Here is a 19423-nt window from a genome sequence, read left to right on the forward strand (position 1 = left end):
TGTTGCTGAGACCCCATTGTGGAGGGATTCCCTCTGCTTCCAAGAGGTCAGTGTCAAAGCTGTACCCTAGGATCACCAGCTCCCTCTGGTGTCAGAGCCCTAGTCTTGTATGAGCTAGCCCTCCTTGCATAGGGAGAGGACATTAATGGCTCAGCATGCAGTCTCATCTGCAGGAAGCTGGCAGCAGCCTAGGTGTCAGCTGCTAGCCAAGCAGATTCCATGGCTGTGGGCTTGTTAGGCCCACAAGTACCAACAGATTAAAGCTCTGAGGAGAGGAGCAGGATTAAGGAAAAAGGATGAGAAGCCCATGACCTGAAACTAGCTTAGTTGTTCCAGGACCCAGAATGATCAGGGCATGTGCAGAGTTCACTTCCCACTCAGATACTGCTCAGAGGGGAACAGGGGTCTGTGGGGATTAAGGCTTCAGACAAGGACAGGATTCCAGTGGGTTACCCTGGGGCTCAGGTCTCCCTGGCATGCTGGCTTGGTGTTGTTCCTTAGCCAGCTTGTATAGGGACCACCAGTATCTGACTAGCCCCACTACACTGAAGGTCATAGCAAGAGGGCTTTATTGGAGGAGATCTGCCCATGGAAGTCAGGTCCCTTGCCTGGGAAGGGCTCAGAGCCCTGTTCTGAGCACTGCAAGGAACTAAAGGTCATTGTGGTCTTACCGGTCACTTTACATGTGTGGGCATCTGGTTCCAGCAGGTAGCCTGGGTGACAGGTACAGCTGTAGGTGCCATTTGTATTGACACACGTCTGACTGCATGGCTCGTGCTCTTTGCACTCATTGATGTCTGTGCAGGACACTCTGTTGCTGCTCAGTTTGAATCCCTGTTGGCAAGCACACCTCTGAAAGCAGAGAGAGAGGTCAGCTTGCCACATTCTTCTAGCCAGTCAGGTTAGCAGAGTCCCCAGGGCATGGGCCATTTGGGACTCAGGCTTGCAGAGCCTACAGTAGGATCCACAGACAGGGGCCTAATGGATGTTAGGGCCAAGAGCACTAATGAGGTGTTTGGACCAGCCCCATCACTGGGGAAGGAGAGAATATGCTGCAGCAGTGCTGGAGTGGCTGCCTTCCCTCACCTCCTGCATGAGAGGAGGAGGAGCAGTGTTCCCTGCTTTACCCCTTTGGGAGCCTGAGGGAAAGCAAGGTAGGAGTTCAGCTGGTGCTGAGTGGGAGTGCCTAGCAGAGAATGGTGCCACTTCAAGAGCCAGCTACCCACTCTGCCCCAGCCCTGGGTGGGCAAGGTGCACCCACTTGGCAGTGGCTCTATGAGTCCAGCTGGGGTCTGGAGCACAGTGCACTCTGCCCAGCCTCCCTGCCCAACAAGGTGCAGGAGCCAGATTTGCCAGCTACACCTGCTGGGGGCTCCCCACACTGGGGCTTGCTGGTATAACAGAGAAACAGAAATACCCAAGTCCCAGTTGTGGCCTTTGATTTTCAAATGCATGGTTTAGCTTGGGCTGGACACTGACTCCCAGCAATATGGTCACATGGACATGTAGTGGTTCAGTACTTTGAGAGGCAAGGCATTCTGCTCATGGGGAGGAGGCTGTCAGGTGACTGGGTGTGGCCAACCAGAAGGATGATACAAGACAGATTGGCTGCAGCCACACAGAGATGTGGGCTTGCTGGAGAGGGACCACCAAGATTAGGTCTCCCATCCCCCTCCTGGTAGTGAGGGAGCCAAGTAGGGTTAGTTTGTTCAGACTCTGCTGGAGGCTCCCTGTAGCCAAACTAGGCAATAGGAGTTCTTTACTCACAGGTCCATCAGGTGACTGGTAGCAGATCTGAGAACAGGGCTTCTCACATGGAGACAGACACTTTCCACCTTCATCTGAGGCATCTATACAGTCCTTCTTGCCATTACAGACCAGAGTGTAGTTGAGACATTCATGAGTCCCACACTGGAATTCATGGCTCTGGCACTTTTTCAGCTCACCTGTTGAGACATAGGTATTTATTGGCCACCACCACCACAGGACAGATGGGATGTGTTTATGCACAGAGATTGCTGCCCAATACTACACTGAGGAGCACATCAGATCACAAGAGCCTAGGTTAAATGAAGGCTTAAAACTTGTCATCCTGTGACAGGTCAGGAGGATGACATTTTTAAAAATGGCTCAGTAGTTCAAGGCCTACAGAGCAGTATGTTGTAGTTTGCCAGTACCTGGTATACGTTACATCAATTTGTAGGCATACTACTGGCCTAGTGTTTAAGTGTTACAAACCTAGAAATACTTTCCATTTAGTCATGGGCCAAACTCTGCTGCCTGTGGTCAGATTAGACTGAGGGGGAACATGAGACCCCGAGGTGAGGATACCAATTTGGCCTGGTGTTGTAGAGATTGAGTAGTTTTGAAAGCCAAATCCATCTTGTTATTTTAGCATTGTTAATTTTGTACTCTAGTTCAAGGCTGTAGTGTTTGATTAAAATTCAAGTGAAAACAATGAACTTTCCTACTGTCCTTTGGATTGGTCCCTGCTGTAGCAGGCAAGGCAGGTAGAGGAAGGGGGAACATATCGGTACTTAAATACAGCCAGAAGTCTCACAAGATAAGTGAGCCAAGACCCAGACATGGAAGCTCTCCAAGTCTAAAGAGCATCTATCAAAGCAACAGCTCTGGTGGTAGTGTCTCTTCCAGCATAGAAGAGGTTTTAAAAAGAGTGGCCTTACATCCAGTTTCATCACTGCTATCTCTGCAGTCTTGCTCCCCATCACAGTGCCAGAGGTCTGGAACACACTGGTCTCCACTGCTGCAGGACCACTGCATTGTGCTGCACCGGAGTTTCTCATGCTCACAGTCCTGCAGATTAATCACAGTGTTCTGTAAAGGCCCCCTAGGCTAGGGGGAAGTGACAGTCATAGCTTTGTAACCCTTGCTGGTCTGGAGTGTATCATATCTTAACCATACCAGGATGGGGTGGTTCCCCAGATGCCTTTTCCATGCCTCCCTCCCACACGGGCATCCTCACACATAAGCTAGGACTCTTGGCCCTTAAAGGACTTTTCAGAGGACTGAATTAGGAGCTTATGGTCCCTGGGAAGAGAATTCTTTTTAAAAAAGGACACACCAGAACATTAGCATCTAGGGCAGCAGTTAGCAGGGCTTTTTTTTGGAGGCCTTCTTTAAGCTTGCTCACTGTTTAGAGTGAGTGATAGAGGCTCAGAGTGTTCATCTGCAACATCTGGCAGAGGATGAGCTATTTCTTGCTAGATTTTGCCAGGGTTTTAGACTATGAAGAAAGTCCCCTGGCTGCCCCCCCCAATCTCATGTTTTGGGCAAATACATCAACCCCAGATACTGGATTACAGAAGGTCATGCTCTACTTTAGTACATCTGATGCTCTGAGTTATACTTATTCAGCTCATCCTTCAGTGCTTTAAGGACCAGGACAAACTGCTTTAGAAGGAAACGTTCAATCTCTCAGATCCCCCTCATCCCTTAAGTGCTATTGGCAGCTAGGCTCTCAGGTCTGAACTCAAAGGAGAGGACCCCAGTACTGGGAGTGTGTAGTGCTAGAAGTTTGCATTCCCCATCCAAGCCCCTGGTAAGTTATGTAGTAGTCTTTATTTCCAACACCTGCTCATCAGTTCCATCCTTGCAGTCTATATCTTCGTCACAGAGCCAGTCCTTCAGCACACACTCTCCACTGCTGGGGCACTTCACTTCCCCCAGGTGGCACAGCAGTGGCTTGGGGACTACACAGTCTTCCTCATCAGAGTGGTCCTTGCAGTCATTGTCCCCATCACAGCGCATGGAGTAAGAGATGCATTGGCCACTCTTGCACTGGAATTCAGATTTGCTGCACTCTTCGCGAACTGCAAACCAGAGTAGTTTAGTCTAGCTGAGCTGGCTTCCCCGGAGTATATAGGGAGGATGCACTAGTACTAGAATAGGTAGAGGCATCAGCTACATAACAGGAACTAAGTTTAGGGAAACCCATGGTGGGGCAGCCTAGAAGGCTAATTGAAGACTACTGCTTTAGGACAGCCTGAGTACTAATGCCATGTTCTGCATGGAAGCAGCTACATGCTCCACCCCAGCTGAAGACTGAGGGGTGGGGGGTGAATCCTGTTCCCAGCACCCAGACTGGCTGCCTTGAGAAGGAGCCCTGTTTGGTAGTGGAGACCCAAGAGACAGGATCTCAGACACCATTGTCTTGGCTCATTTTAGGGATGTGGCATGCCTGATAAAGGGACCATAGGGGTTCTATGCTTTTCTAGATGGTGTATTCCCGTAACATGCTGCTTAGAGGTACAAAGCAGCCCTAATCCCCCTCTGCAGTACCTGCTGCAAGGGAATTACCTATTATGCTGTGAGCTAAGGAAACCCAAACGCATCTCCACTGGTCTTACCGCAGCCCTGCTCATCTGCTTTGTCAAGGCAGTCTGGGTTGCTATCGCATAGCCAGCTCTCTGGGATGCAGCGCATGTTGCCGTCGCAGCGTAGAGCACAGTCTTGGGTTGGCTTCCAGCAGCTGAGCTCATCTGAGCCATCTGGACATTGCTGCACACCATCACAGTGATGTTTCTCCTCAATACACTTGTTCCCACTCAGACACTTAAAGGCTCCTGGGAAGGAGAGCACAGCATTAGCCAACCATGCACATAGGCTCCCTGTCACTCAGTATGACTGCAATGGCTAGTGCTTTGCTATGCACTGAAGGATTCTGCATGATGAACAGGGCACCTAACCTCACTTGCCTATAGACCAAGTGATGCAGATAGCTGTGACAAAGCTGAAGGTTGCTTCCCACAAGTTCCAGATACAGTTTTTTTTTTGGGGGGAGAGGGTGAATTATAACCCCTAGGCATTTCTCTTTACACAGGAAGGCAGTCCTCTAGAATCAGAGAGGCTTGCATCCCTAGAAGGATGGAGAGCATGGCCAACTTTCACCTGCTCTGCCACATGTGGTGAGCAGGAGGTCTACTTTTTAGTGCTGGAGTGAAGTTGGTCCAGTGAAAGACAAAGCCTCACCCCACCCCTCTAGTATCCTGGGATCAGCAGGGCTACAATACTGCACACTTTAGTGTTACTGAAATCCACAGCTCTTTCTGGAAGGGGATGCAGTGCTCAGAGGAGGTTAAAGTGTCAGTCACTAAAGACAACAGTTTGCCCTCACTGAAACATGCAGTCACTTGTGATCAAGACAAAACCAGCTCTATTTCAGGAGATCTAGACCTGTAGACTTGGCCAGAAATCAGATGGGGAACTTCAGAGCCTCTTTCTGCAAGTTTGTTACTAACTGTAGAGCAGGAGTATCAGTGTTTTGACCAAAGTTTTCCTTGACTGACACTGGAAGTAGGAAACTGATTTTTTTAGAATAGGCAAGGAAGTCATGGGGAGAGTCTGGTCTCTGTTTGTACCTCCGATGGGAGCTTAGCCTTCCTGTGGCAGAGAACAGCCCATGTGTAGATGTAACCCACCTGTCCTGGGTGTGGTGTTCTGTCCCATCTAGTGGCACTGAGACCACTTAGTGAGAGATAAAATGAGTCTGCTCTACAGCCTTAGCTAAGAGCCAGTTGGCTTTTAGCTTATGCACCAAGCTCCAGAGGTCCCAGGGTTGATCCTACCTACTGATGCCTGGGGTCTGTTGGTGCTGCACACAGCTCCAAGTCTTTAACATGGAGTAAGCAGAAGTTGCTGCTAATGGACACCTTGTCCTTTGCCTGTCACTCAATGGTTAATGCTGCTGCTATGGTTTGAGCCCATGCAAACAAACAGAGTGTACCTGGAGTGTCACACAACTGAGAACAGTCTTCTTCATCAGAGCCATCTTTACAGTCTCTCTCCCCATCACACAGGTACTCGTGGGCAATGCACTCTGACCCATCTCTGCAAGGTATCCAGGTGCGGGGACAAGACAGAGGTGGCATTGCTGTAGTCTCCGTAACCACTGGGAGAACTGTGGTTCTGGCTGCGGGCTGTGGAAGAGTCACTGGCTCTAGAACTAGAGAGAGTCTTCAGGTTAGCTGGGACCCAGCACAGCAAGGGACCCATGGTGCACTTTGTTTCCCCTGCAGACCAAATACCACCCTCAGGACTGTCTGCTCTCATGGGCCACAAGAGTTGGTATGAAGGACTTAAGCCTCTCAGCCCTGCAAGACTGTTCAGTCCAGGGAACCTCACCCACCATGCCATGCTGCTCGTGAGCCAGCAGATGGAGCATGTGCCTCTTTAGAGAGCCAAGCATAGCTGTTTGGCAGCAGCAGGTGAAGTGCACTGCAGCAGGGTCCACAGTATAGACAGGCCCCAGCTTGCTGTGCACTAAGTTGACCTACAGCACTCCAGCATGCTATGTTCCAAGGCAGAGACAGGCCCATGGTGTCTGAGTGAGGGGCAGTGGCACTCCTAACCAGGTGGCTCTGGAGCCCAGGCACCCGATGTTCTAGTCATGGTACTTTTACACCTCATTATCAGGCTCAGATTTAACTGCAAGAGCCTAGCTGACCAACACTGAGTCAGGAGGGAATCATAGAATATCAGGGTTGGAAGGGACCCCAGAAGGTCATCTAGTCCAACCCCCTGCTCAAAGCAGGACCAAGTCCCAGTTAAATCATCCCAGCCAGGGCTTTGTCAAGCCTGACCTTAAAAACCTCTAAGGAAGAAGATTCTACCACCTCCCTAGGTAACGCATTCCAGTGTTTCACCACCCTCTTAGTGAAAAAGTTTTTCCTAATATCCAATCTAAACCTCCCCCATTGCAACTTGAGACCATTACTCCTCGTTCTGTCATCTGCTACCATTGAGAACAGTCTAGAGCCATCCTCTTTGAAACCCCCTTTCAGGTAGTTGAAAGCAGCTATCAAATCCCCCCTCTTTCTTCTCTTCTGCAGACTAAACAATCCCAGCTCCCTCAGCCTCTCCTCATAAGTCATGTGCTCTAGACCCCTAATCATTTTCGTTGCCCTTCGTTGTACTCTTTCCAATTTATCCACATCCTTCCTGTAGTGTGGGGCCCAAAACTGGACACAGTACTCCAGATGAGGCCTCACCAGTGTCGAATAGAGGGGAACGATCACGTCCCTCGATCTGCTCGCTATGCCCCTACTTATACATCCCAAAATGCCATTGGCCTTCTTGGCAACAAGGGCACACTGCTGACTCATATCCAGCTTCTTGTCCAGTCCAGGGGACTGTTTCTGTACCAGACCATGCTGTTAAGGCACCAAGTGGAGCAGGGAAGCTGACAGGAAGACCAGGTGTTTAGTCTGCTTTCACAAGCAGCAAAACCATTATTCCCTCAGCTTCCCAGCAAGTCAGTGCTTAGCTAGAGCCAGGTCTCTAGCTTTTGTGCAAGCTATGGATCGCTGATGGCTCCAAGTTACCCTGGTTCTACAGCTGTCACTTAAAGCTTTTCCAAGTTATGCCAGCAAGAATGATCTTACAAGGGCTGCTCTGGTAGCTGAGGATCAGCCAGATCACAGGGGAACCCTCCCACCCCCAATACCCAGCCAGCTTTCAGCAGCTAAGATGCTTCAGTGCTGGAAAATTCTGCTTGAGGGCATGGGACTGCTCTGCCAGCAGTAGCCACAGCCAGTAATGCAGCAGGTCCAGGCTAGTTGAATCCATTCATTCCAGGAGCCATGTAAAAGCTTACCTGTCTCCAGTGGCATGGCCAAGAATGGTACTACTTTCTGTATATTGGCTTCTTCCACAATGGTAACAGGCTCCATTGTTCTTCTGTCCCACAGCAGGAGAGAGGTCTTGTTGACAGACACCAGGTAGGGTTCATAGGCAGCGGCTATCCCATACATCCAGCTGGTCTTCAGAGTATCTTTTTGATGCTTGGCAAGGCTCAGCACCTGCAGGCCTGCATGACAGATCAATGCTAGATGTTCTTGTACACAGGAAGCTGCCCATTAGGCAGTGCCAGTCAGGCACATACACCCAAGGGACCCTATATATTGTTTTAAAGCCATTTGCTTGGTATGTTAGTTGTTGCCAGCAGTCCAGTAGGTGCTGCTCCATAACTATTGCTTCCTTCTTACTGCTTAAAGAAAAGGAGTACTTGCATCCAATGAAGTGAGCTGTAGCTCACAAAAGCTTATGCTCAGATAAATGTTAGTCTAAGGTGCCACAAGTCCTCCTTTTCTTTTTGCAAATACACAGACCAATACAGCTGCTACTCTGAAACCTACTGCTTAAGGAATGGAGTGCTAAATGTTTAGTTACTGGGAGACAGTGGAGGTGGGTTGAGTGTCCCTTGGGATTCAGGAAAGGCAAACTAGCAGATTCCTTATACATAAGGCTGCAAGATGCCTTTTTATAGGCTATGGTGTCCTGGTATTTTATCTACCTGACAACTCTGTAGATCTAAATGGGACTGAGGTAAGATATCCATGTCCTGGGCATGGAATGGTCATTGAGTGGGTTTGAGCATTCAGCTGATTTAGAGGACTCATCTGCCCGTGGATCAAGTTCTCAAACTTCCCTTCGTTAGCAGCCAATGGCTTCCTAAGACAGTCCTAGCCATTTTGCAGGGGGAAGATGGCAGAAAAAAAAGCCACCTTGTAGCATTAGGGGACTTCACCTATCCAGCATTGCTAGCAGGAATCAAAGCTTGTCCTTCACTAGATCTTAGGGAAGAGGGCTCTTTAGGCAACACCCCAGACCCTCTGTGCTGCTGCCTGCAGATCAAGATAAGGTCTTTGCCTTGTGCAGCATGTCTCTGGCTGCTAGTTTCAGGGAGTCTAGACAAACCAATGCTAGACTTGCAAGCTTCTGTACAACAGTGGCACTTGCTGGCCTGGCCTAGCCATTAGAGTGCCAGCACAGGTGCTTACTGCCAATAGTCTTTGAGCCAATGTTGCTGTTAAGGTGAAAAAGTTTAGGAATCTTACTGCTCCCCTACTACAGAGTTGAGCCCCTTGGTAAATGTTACTGTTAAGGGTCAAGATCATGAGTCGAAGCCATCAGCCTTGCTACATCACAGAGTATCAGGGTTGGAAGGGACCTCAGGAGGTCATCTAGTCCAACCCCCTGCTCAAAGCAGGACCAATCCCCAATTTTTACCCCAGATCCCTAAATGGCCTCCTCAAGGATTGAACTCACAACCCTGGGTTTAGCAGACCAATGCTCAAACCACTGTGCCATTCCTTCCCCCCCTGTTGCAATACCATTTTTAGAACACTAGTCTAACAAATTCAGCTCTTACCCAGGTCTTTTGAACTCCAGAGGATGCTGAAGGACTGTGTGTCCAGAGCTATCTGAATGTCTCCTGACCAGGTTTCATTCCAGGCATCATGCACATCACCTCCAGCCAGGTTCATCTGCTGGAGAGGTTTTCCATTCTCAAGCCAATAGAGGGTTGCTCTTTGCCAGTCTAGAAACTGGTGTGTTATGATGCTCTTGGAATGGTAGAGCACACTGGTAGCCATGCCAATGAATCGGGTAACTCGGATGTCAGTTCTGTCACATGTCAGCCAATAGATGTCCCCGGAGGGTATATCAACAGTGGCTGAGCAAACTGCAGGAAGAAACATCACTTCAGTGACCAGCAACTCAGAGGCACATTTAGACTCTGCAGCCCCAGCCACATAGGCTAGTCTTAGCTTCCCCCAGGCCTCCTCTTCCCCTCAAGCAGTGGGAGGGGGAACAAGGTTCTGTATTGGCCCCCCAGAGTCAGGACCTGGTTTCCCCTTGCCAGAAGGAGATGGCAGTTATGAGAGACCCTCTCCCCTGCAGTGGGGAAGCCAGGTCCAGGGGGTTCTGGCACTTCCAAGGTTTGGGTGAATTGGTAAAGAGGAATGGCTAAAAAAGCCACAGGAATATTCTGTTAAAAGCCAGAAACTGAAGGTAGTTGGGCATGGGACATTGGTCTGGTTTGTTGTGCTTTACAAAGCATCATACATGTTCTCAGATTCAGCGTCTCACCTGGCAGCCCGGTTTGGATGGCTTCTTTCCTTCGTGGGTGCCCAGTGAAGCGCATCAGGTCCCCTTCATCATCTGTCCAGTAGAGGAAGTGTCTTTTCCAGTCAACATCCTGCAGGTGGATGTTATTTGGCCACTCCACCACCAGGGTGCTCTTTAGAGCTGAACCCTTCGGGTCCACTTGCAGGAAGTGGATCATTTTGTCAGTTGAATACAGGAAGGTCAGCTCTGTGAACAGGTTAGTGCCAGGGTTAGATTATCACTCATGCATGGCAAAGGATGCTAGCCTATTTGAGATTAAAAAGCTGAATATCCTAACCCCATCCAGATACAAGCCATCTGCAGTCTCTTGAACAGGGTGATGAAACTCAGCCCTGCCTAGAAGTGGATCAGGTTTGGTTTCTTTGGAGCCAAGATGATCTCCTGAAGAATCTCTTCTAAACCTCAGGGGAGCCCCCCTTTGCCAATTGCAGCTGGGTGAAGTGCTGGGGGGAAGGGAGTCCCAAGCTATCTAGGGCAAAGACTTCAGCTGAAAGCCATGAGCTAGTCAATGCAGCAGGAGCTCATCTAGGAGTGATGCACTTGAGTGCACAGCACTATTCTGTATTAGCCTCAGTTGCCAGAGGGGTTTAAGTTTAAGTGGTCCATGTGGGGTGGTCACAGCAGTTCATACTCCAGGTGGCCAGGCATGGATGTTAGCCAGATCACACCCTGGAGACATGGCTCTAGTCTCCTAGCTTGACATGGATGATCCAACACCATCTTAGTTATTGCTACTATCCAGTCACTTGGCAGCAGCTGGGGCAGTTGCCAGTGGGGTCAGATGTAAGAGCTCTGTGCCCTACAGCTCCCTCTAAGAGGTTCATGCCCTTCACCCCATGCTGGAGCATCCTCCCCTTGAGAGGTAAGTGGCACTCAGGCCAGTTATACTGTGCCTGACTAGACCACTCAGCTTGGAGCACTGACTGGCTAGAAGGTGGCCAGTGTTGGGATGGGAGAGCTGGGTCCTGTGGGTGACACCATGCAGGTAATGCATTGCTAGTCTGATGGCCTCCCAAGGCAGCTGCTGAGTTTAAAAAAAAACATACAAGACAACTTCCATGTTTAGAGCCACAAGCCTACCTGCACACTTGCCAGAAGGCAGAAGGCGAGTACCCTCTGGACAAGCACACTTATAGCCCTTTGGATGGACAGGTGACAACAGGCAGATGTGACTACACAGTCCTGGAGCACATGCAGTTGTGTTCCCTAGAGAGCAAGGCAATTGGTATTAGATTACTGACTATATTAAAATTGAGAGATTTGCCTAGAGAGTCACTGGCTGTGGATTATTCTCTGGACTCCTATGATAGAGGAAACCTACTAGAGAGTCTTGGGACCTTCTTGCTCCAGCTACTGACAGCCCATCTTGGAGCAGTGCTCCACTGGCCAGCCCAGAAGCCCATGAATGTTTCCTTTGGGCCACTCAGGCTGTCAGCTACAGCCAGCCAGCCAACCCCTGCCTTCTCAGCTGCACTGCTGAAGCATACAGATGTGCAGGTGGACCTCCCAGCCACCTTAGCCTAGTAAGAACTTCTGTCAAGTTCTGCCATTTGAACTGGTGTCTGAAGGCTGGCCAGTGAGTCTTTGGGCCCCAGTTCTCAGGTGGGCCCCATTCTTGCTCTTGGTCAGGGATGGGATGCAAAGGGGCTCAAAGTGGGCTACCCTTGTTGTGTCTGTGCAAGTTTGGAGCAGCTCAGAGGCTGCTCTGGGGCCTCATGGGAGCCTTTACAGTGGACCCCTTGAGGCTCCACCTGCAGCAAGTACATCTCTGACCATCCTCCTTCAACTCCCACCAGGAGTCAGAATAGATATAGCAGAGTCTACCCCATACCCCCGACCTGCCTTCTTTGCCAGGCGCTAGGAGAAGGCCCTGCACAGAGCACTTGTGGTATTCCTACTCAGACCAGGGAGGCCCCCTGCACAGGCATGGCCTTTCCATGCCCTGTAAGCCCCACCCCACCAGAAGGCTTTGGTGTCATTGACAGACCAGTGATTTACTGAATAGTCAGATCAGAACTGTCTTCATACCTCATCTGAAGCTGCCCAATGCCTAGTTGATCCTTTGGGGGAAAAGGAACCCTTTCCATCAATGGGGGAGCAACAGGACTGGAGTGACTAAAGCTTTCAGTAGCTTCCTGCACTGAGTCACCATATGGGAGCTACTCAGTTAGCAGAGCAGTGAACTGAATTGAAGTAGTGCTGTTTGCCACTCAGCAGGTTACCATGATGGGTACTCATTGCCAGGCTTTTCATTGCTGTAGAAAAGGTGAAGCTAGCAGCATTGTGACCAAGATTACACCCCCCTCCCCAACAGCTTGCAGTGGGGAAAAAGCAGTTTGCTCAGACTTACTTGGAGGCTGTTGGAGTTCATGCAGCATGGTGAATGCAGAGATGGAGGTGTTCACCAGCACCACTTTCTCCCCTGGTGAGCTGCGTGAAACAGAGAGGAGTTTTTCTTGGTCTGCCCAGAAGAACCAATTCTCGAACACCATGAGTCCCAAAGGGTCCTGATCTTTCAGTAAGATCTCTGGAAAGGAATATCGTCCACTGCCATCCACTTTTATGGTTTCTATGGACTGAAAGACAGGTTGAGGAGTCAGTATTAGGGTACCACAACAGCTCTCCAGGATTACCAGTATTCAGTGATGCAATAGTTACTCTATAAAGCATTTATATTGTCTGAACAAAAGGTAGCTGTGGCATCTCTTTTCACTAGTGTTTGTAGCAAGCTACATGGACAGTTGAGTATTGCCCATAAGTTTTGAACTTCAGGTCTGCAGGCTGCTCTAGTTCATGCAAGATCTAGCAATCCTGCAGAGATATGATCACACCTGGTCTCTTGCTGGGAGAGTTTGCAGGTGTCTAGTAAGCTACTTACCTTGGAAGAGGAGCTATTTGTACAGCAGAGTACACAGGGCCATCCCTAGCTGTTCTGGGGCCCTATGCAGGCTCCCCTAGGGCAGTGTGGGGGCCCAGGCCTCTGTGGGGGGAGGGGGGCTGGCTAGAACCACCCCCCCAGCAGCGTAGCTGTGGCTGGGTTGCTGCACTTCCCACTGCTGGTGAGTGCAGCCCCAGCCCTGCTGCAGAGCTCAGAGGAGCGGGGACAGGGCTGGGGGAAGAGCTGGAACAGCATGCAGGTCACCAGGAAATTTGGTGCCCCATGCAGCTGCATTCAGGTAAGGATGGCCCTGAGAGTACAAGGCCTTCATAGCTATAATGTAGAAGGGAAGGTGGAGTGATCTTTCTTGCCCTTAACCACCCCTTTACTGCAGAGATCTTTTAGTAGACAGTTTAAACTAGCCTTGCATGCCTGATCCCAGGTACTCCTATTTAATAGGAAGGCTCATGCTGCTTCATCCCTATGTTCACCATTTGTATATGTTAGGATACCTCACAAGGCATACTTTGTACAAAATGAAAAGATGTACTTGTGGCACCTTAGAGACTAAAATTTATTAGAGCATAAGCTTTCGTGAGCTATAGCTCACTTATCGATGCATCTGATGAAGTGATCTGTAGCTCACAAAAGCTTATGCTCAAATAAATTTGTTAGTTGCTAAGGTGCCACAAGTCCTCCTTTTCTTTTTGCGAATACAGACTAACACGGCTGCTACTCTGAAACCTGTCTTTGTACATAATGTATCATTCAAAAACCCAATCTGCTGATCCTGTGGAAGTGTCTAACTGCATGTAAAGTTCTGAACATTTGCTATAGGATTGTTACTGAAATACATTGTAATTCTGGGTAGTGCCTAGACACCATTTTGGCAGAGACACGCTGGCATGCCAGCAAGATGCTAAAGAGCCATTACCTACTTAAAGAAAAGGAGTACTTGTGGCACCTTAAAGACTAAAATTTATTAGAGTATAAGCTTTTGTGAGCTACAGCTCACTTCATCGGATGCATTTGGTGGAAAAAACAGAAAACTCCTTTTCTTTTTGCGAATACAGACAAACATGGCTGCTACTCTGAAATCTATTACCTATTTAGCGGTCTATTCACCAGTAGGGGGAAGGTGAAGACAAGAAATTTACATTTCAGGAATGTTCTCAAACCTTGTGTCCACATGGGACTGTCACCATGACTCAGCAAGGATGTTTCTAGCACAAGTGGACTTAAAGGGGAAGACAGAGGTGCAATCAAAGTGTCTCCTTCCATCTCTGCTCATGAGAGCAATGACTCAGAACTGAGCAAAGGGAATAGCCATCCTAGGCTGGAAAGGGAGGCAGCCTGAGACTTTGCTTTTAAGTTCATTTAGGGATCTGGATAAATGGTCTAAAATAAATTTCATGAAATTCAATAAGTATTCCATTTAGGAAGGAACAATCTGTTGCATACATATGAAATGTAGAGGACTGCCTAGGAAGGAGTACTGCAGAAAGGGATCTGGGGGTCATAGTGGGTCACAAGCTAAAAAAAAAAAAAAAATATGAGTCAGTGTAACACTGTTGCAAAAAAAAAAAAAAAAAAAAAAAAAAAAACACACCCACACACAGACAACCCACACACCACCCCACAAACATCATTCTGGGATGTATTAGCAGGAGAGTTGTAAGCGAGACAAGTAGTAATTCTTCAGCTCTGTGCAGATTAGGCCTCAACTGGAGTGAGGTGTCCAGTTCTGGGCACCACATTTCAGGAAAGATGGACAAAATGGAGACAATCCAAAGATCAACACAAAAGGATTAAAGGTCTAGAAAAAAAAATTACTGAAAAGGGACATGACAGTTTTCAAAGGTTGTTACAAGGAGGGAAGGAAAAAATTATTCTCCTTACCTTTGAGGATAGGAGAAGGAGCAATGGGCTTAAATTGCAGCAAGGGAGCTTTAGGTTGGGCATTAGCAGGTGGGGGAAGAGACCTTCATGTCAGAGTGGTTAAGCCAGGGGTGACCAACCTGTGGCTCCAGAGCCACATGTGGCTCTTCAGAAGTTAATATGCGGCTCCTTGTATAGCCACCGTGTCTGAGGCTGGAGCTACAGGTGCCAACTTTCCAATGTGCTGGGGTGTGTTCACGGCTCAAACCCTGGCTGTGCCACAGACCCTGCCCCCACTCCACCCCTTCCCGAGCCTGCTGTGCCCTTGTTCCTCCCCCTCCCCTCAGAGCCTCCTGCACCTCTGGAAACAGCTGGCTAGCAGGGCTGCTGGTGGGCAGGAGACACTGGGAGCCAGTGGGCAGGGGAAAGCTGATAGGGGGCTGCTGACATTACTGTGGCTCTTTGGCAACGTACATTGGTAAATTCTGCCTCCTTCTCTCATGCAGGTTGGCCACCCTTGCATTAAGTGCTGGAATAGATTGCCTAGGGAGATTCCACAACCTCCATCATTGTCTAACCTGCTCTTAAAAACTTCCAAACACTATCAGGGGTGGTCTAGATAATACTTTAGCCCTGCCAGGAGTGCAGGGGACAGGACTAGACCTCTCAAGGTCCCTTCCAGCCCTATGATTAGCTTGCTTTTCTTATCTTACTGTGTTCGTAACTAATCTGGATTTATACTTGCAATCACTTAGAAACAAGTTTAACTGCAGCAACAGATTTTAATTGAAACCAGTGTGTTTAAAAATCTCCAATTGGGCTGGCAAGTCTGGTGCCACTCCACCCACTGTTGGAATGACTGAGCTTGCACTGTCCAGGGTACTGAACAGCACGAGGTGTATTTCTCTGGGGGAAGCCAGGCTGGGACTGGGGATATGTCAGTGTCACCCTCTATGTAGTTTGAGTGACTTGTCAGAATGCTTATTTGGCTAGGAGTGAATTTGCATGCTGAAGGCTGTGTGTGATCGGACACTTGAGGGGTTGTGGCTCACTAGCCAAGCAGTGTAAAAGGCATCCCAGGCAGGAGAGCTGAAAGGGACACTGCAATCCCGATAGCACCCTGGGGAGTGTCACACCCTGGCAGAGCAGGATTTTGGAAGAGTGGCTTAAAACAAGGTTAGGAAATTTCATCAAGTAATAACTGATCTTCAGGCTCCTTTCCCCAGAGGAAGCAAGCCCCCAGAAGTTGGTAGTATTTTAGTGACCTGCCAGGGTTGAACTCATTGGGACAGCCAGCTATTTATGAAGCTGGTCTAATCAGTTATTGGAAACAGGAGCTAGAAATCTCCCTGTACCTCCTTATACTCGCTGATCCAGTACAGTCTGCCAGTTATGGAATCCAGAGTCAGCCCCAAAGGTTCTTCCATGGGGACAACAGCAAGCACTTGTCTGTCAGAGCCATCCATTCCTGCTGCCTCGATCATGGTCCTGCCCTTCTCACCGCGATTCACCCAGTACATGTACCTGTGAGGAAGGTTACAGGACAATGCTGAGTATTGTGTTCTGGCTTGCTAGCTGATATTTGCTTGCAGAGGTAATCATGATGCATACTCTGGCTGCTCTAGGGTGAGAGCCATGCAGGTAGATGGATATCCCTGAGCTCTAGGCTTGTTCCCTTATCAAGGAGATGGCTCACCACATTTCAGGTGCCCTTGACACTGCTTCATACCGGTGCTTACAGCTGTTCTGTTGGCATGCTCTACTTACTAGCTAGTAGTGGGACTTCTAGTCAGTTGTGCACCTCATTGTTTCCAACAGTCTTAGAGGAAGACTAAAGCATCCAAGAGGGAAGCTTAGAGGTTAAAGCAGGCCAATCCAGACTGCTTTAGAATGGTTCTTGCCCACATCTGGTTCTCACCTTTTTGCTGGATACACAGTCAACTGCTCAGGTACCAAGTTCTTTTCTAGCACCTTTATGTATCCCCTGCCATCACTTAGACCAGCACAGATTGTTGGGGGGTGGCTGCTGGCCCAGTACAGCTGCCCTGTGAACCAGTCTACAGATATGCTGTTCACACCATGGACATCTAAGAGACAAAGGATTGTTAGCTATGAAGTCCCTGCTCCCTAATGCTCTATGCCCCAGAGGCAGCTACTAACCCCATGAAATCAGTGCCCCAGAGGCAAGTTCCTTTACATTAGATGCAGGGGAGGGATGAGGTTTAATTGTATATGACTAAGGGCAGCAGAGGACAGTATGGTCCCTGCTAGAAGAGGCCACCCTGTTACTGACTAGCTGTCTTTTGGGATGAGGCATCTTGTACTCAAAGCCAAGTTGTTGTGCACATCAGACTTGCAGGACAGATGTGATGAAGCTGCCCTCTGTATAGGCAGAGCCATGGCCTGTTGAGACTTTCCCAGCCCTCCTGCTGGGTGAAGCACTGTACACAGACATCAAGGCTCATTGCTACCTTCAGCTCTCAGGGCAAAGGAGAGTGTTTACTGTGTTCTAGTCTCAGAGAAAGTGGTACTGTGATCTATTCAACCTTTAAGCCCATAACAGAGTGCCTTATTGCAGGGGCATTTACCTGGATAGAGTAACATGTTGCCCTTCCCAGGCATATAGATATGCAGACTTTTGCCTTCATCCACCCAGTAATAAGCTCCCCTCAGCAGATCATAAGCAATTGCCCCAGGTGTGGCATTTGTGGAGATGAGGGTCTGATGGGTATGGGTTCTCACATCAAGAAGAACAAGGTCAGGGCCAGTTGCTAGCAAGATTTGCGTAGCATTGTCTGCAATGAAAATAGATATTATATGCTTGTTACTGAGCCAGCAGGCTCATGATCACCTTCCCTCCACCCCTGCTAAGCTGGAGGGAAAGGCAGGCCAGTGGAGGGTTGTGTGGCCCATTCCAACATGGAGCTGGGACGCTTGGTCAGCCCCATGGTACACCAATGTTGGGGACAGCTAGAGTTCACAGAGAAGCAGACTCAGACTGAGCAGGAGCAGCCAGAGGCAGTCTGGTAGCTAGCTGGAGAAAGGCCAGAGAGTGGGCAGGGGTGAGCAGTAGCTGCAGTCAGATGCTACAGGGCAGCACCACTTATGCAGGAGAGAGGATCCCAGCTAGGACAATGCCTTAATATGCTGCTCCTGGGGACTAGGAGAGGCTCTTCCTGGCAAGATCAGTAAGTTGTGCCAAGGGTACAACATCTTGTACTGTCTGGCAGCCCTAATAAAGAAAGTCTCCCACTCCCCAAAATGCAGCAATGTTTATGGGGATACCAAGGCCTGGAGCTGCTGATTTGTAGACCCTGCTTCTAGACTTCTAAATGCAATGGCACACTAGTGCTTGCAGCAGCACCTTGCAGTGGGGTCAGTTCTCGTGTAACCGTAAGTGATCTGCTCCAGAGCAGTCTTGCCATAAGTTAGCTGTCTGTATCCACCAATCTTAGTGTGAGTGGGCCTTTTGTATGGCCACATGTAGTGCTGCTAGGATCTCTTTATTCAAGTCTCACTGGGATGCAGCTGCCTCTGGATGAATTGCTGCAGGTAACTGGCACTTGTTGCACCAAGGGTGCATGGGGGAGGTCAGAGCAGGTTACATGGCATTCCCTTGATTGCAGAAGGTTTTCCTAGCCACCATTACCAGGATTAGCATCTGGTAATAGGAGCCAGATATTGCTAATCTAATGCACACAGATTAGTTTAACCCCTCTGGCATTAGAGCTAGGCCTTATCTTACTTTATAGGAGGACTTAGAACTGTTCTCCATCACTAAACCAGTCAGAGGCTTGCTTGGATTCTGTACACAGCATCATGCACTGCTATTTAACAGTGGCAGCTGTGCCCAGGCCTGCTTTTCAGTGCTCAGCTCCTCCAGGATCTCAGAGACCTTGTCTACATACTGATGGGCCCCCTCTAGTTCAAGACTTACCCCACATCTAGCTGGGGGTCTCCCCACTCTGGGCTGTCAGGCTAATACTAAGGCCTGTTCAGGACTGGTGGCCAGTTTCAGCCTGTCCCCTGGAGAAGGGGAACGTGCACACTTTAAACAAGGTTTGCTGCGAGAGTCAAGTTTATGGGCATGTTTATGAAGGGACAGGAATTATGCTCAAGTTGCCAGTCCGCATAACCTTGAGGAGGGATCAGCCAGGTAAGTTTGGTATAGCTGCCACTTGCAGTATCATCTAGACAGCTGGGTTACCAACTATGGCAAGCCAAGCAGTAGGATCATTGCCGTGGTCTTCCTAGCAGTAGGAAAGCTAAACACTTTTCAGGTTTTAGCCTGGCTTTCAACTGGCAATAAGAGGAGCCCAGTCCCACTGCCTGTAATCATCATCAGGTGTTCCTTACCAGCAACTTCACAGATGGTGCCGGAGTGGAGCTGGTACCCTTTTACACAGTCACAGGTAAAAGAACCAGGTGTGTTCTTACACAGCTGGCTACAGGGACTATACACAAGGGAACATTCATCCACATCTGTAAGGGGAGAATGTCACTAGGTTAGGAAACTGACCAGCCAGTAACTCAGGTAAACTTTCTAGGCCTGTCTGTACATGTCCCCCATTAGAGAAGCTGACTGAATAGGAGCAACAAGTGCCACCACAGTGTTTGTGGAATTCAGTTCAAAGTTGCTCTCCAAGCAGAGAGAACTCTCCAGTACCTGCTCTTACATGCCAAGTGGTGAAAAATGCCTGCCACCACCATTTGTGTGCAAGTTTGTGGCATGGCCAGACA

General features: G+C 49.1%; 1 protein-coding gene across 2 annotated transcripts in view; it reads right to left on the minus strand.

Annotated features, from left to right (window-relative positions):
* The window catches only part of LOC119855222 (prolow-density lipoprotein receptor-related protein 1-like), a 42626-nt gene that overhangs the window by 11657 nt on the left and 11546 nt on the right, over window positions 1–19423 (minus strand). For both annotated transcript variants that reach the window (XM_038400886.2, XM_043513263.1), the window contains exons 7-21: window positions 19040–19165; window positions 17272–17478; window positions 16602–16770; window positions 16039–16207; window positions 12278–12503; window positions 11008–11133; window positions 9889–10113; window positions 9170–9481; window positions 7613–7825; window positions 5744–5962; window positions 4368–4583; window positions 3592–3830; window positions 2685–2814; window positions 1768–1946; window positions 672–852 (exon numbers count right to left, since the gene is read on the minus strand). In XM_038400886.2, coding sequence (XP_038256814.1) covers window positions 672–852; window positions 1768–1946; window positions 2685–2814; window positions 3592–3830; window positions 4368–4583; window positions 5744–5962; window positions 7613–7825; window positions 9170–9481; window positions 9889–10113; window positions 11008–11133; window positions 12278–12503; window positions 16039–16207; window positions 16602–16770; window positions 17272–17478; window positions 19040–19165 — 2937 coding nt within the window. The remainder of the gene's footprint in view (window positions 1–671; window positions 853–1767; window positions 1947–2684; window positions 2815–3591; window positions 3831–4367; window positions 4584–5743; window positions 5963–7612; window positions 7826–9169; window positions 9482–9888; window positions 10114–11007; window positions 11134–12277; window positions 12504–16038; window positions 16208–16601; window positions 16771–17271; window positions 17479–19039; window positions 19166–19423) is intronic.

Source organism: Dermochelys coriacea, chromosome 4, assembly GCF_009764565.3.
Source record: "Dermochelys coriacea isolate rDerCor1 chromosome 4, rDerCor1.pri.v4, whole genome shotgun sequence".
NCBI classification, from domain to species: Eukaryota; Metazoa; Chordata; order Testudines; family Dermochelyidae; genus Dermochelys; species Dermochelys coriacea.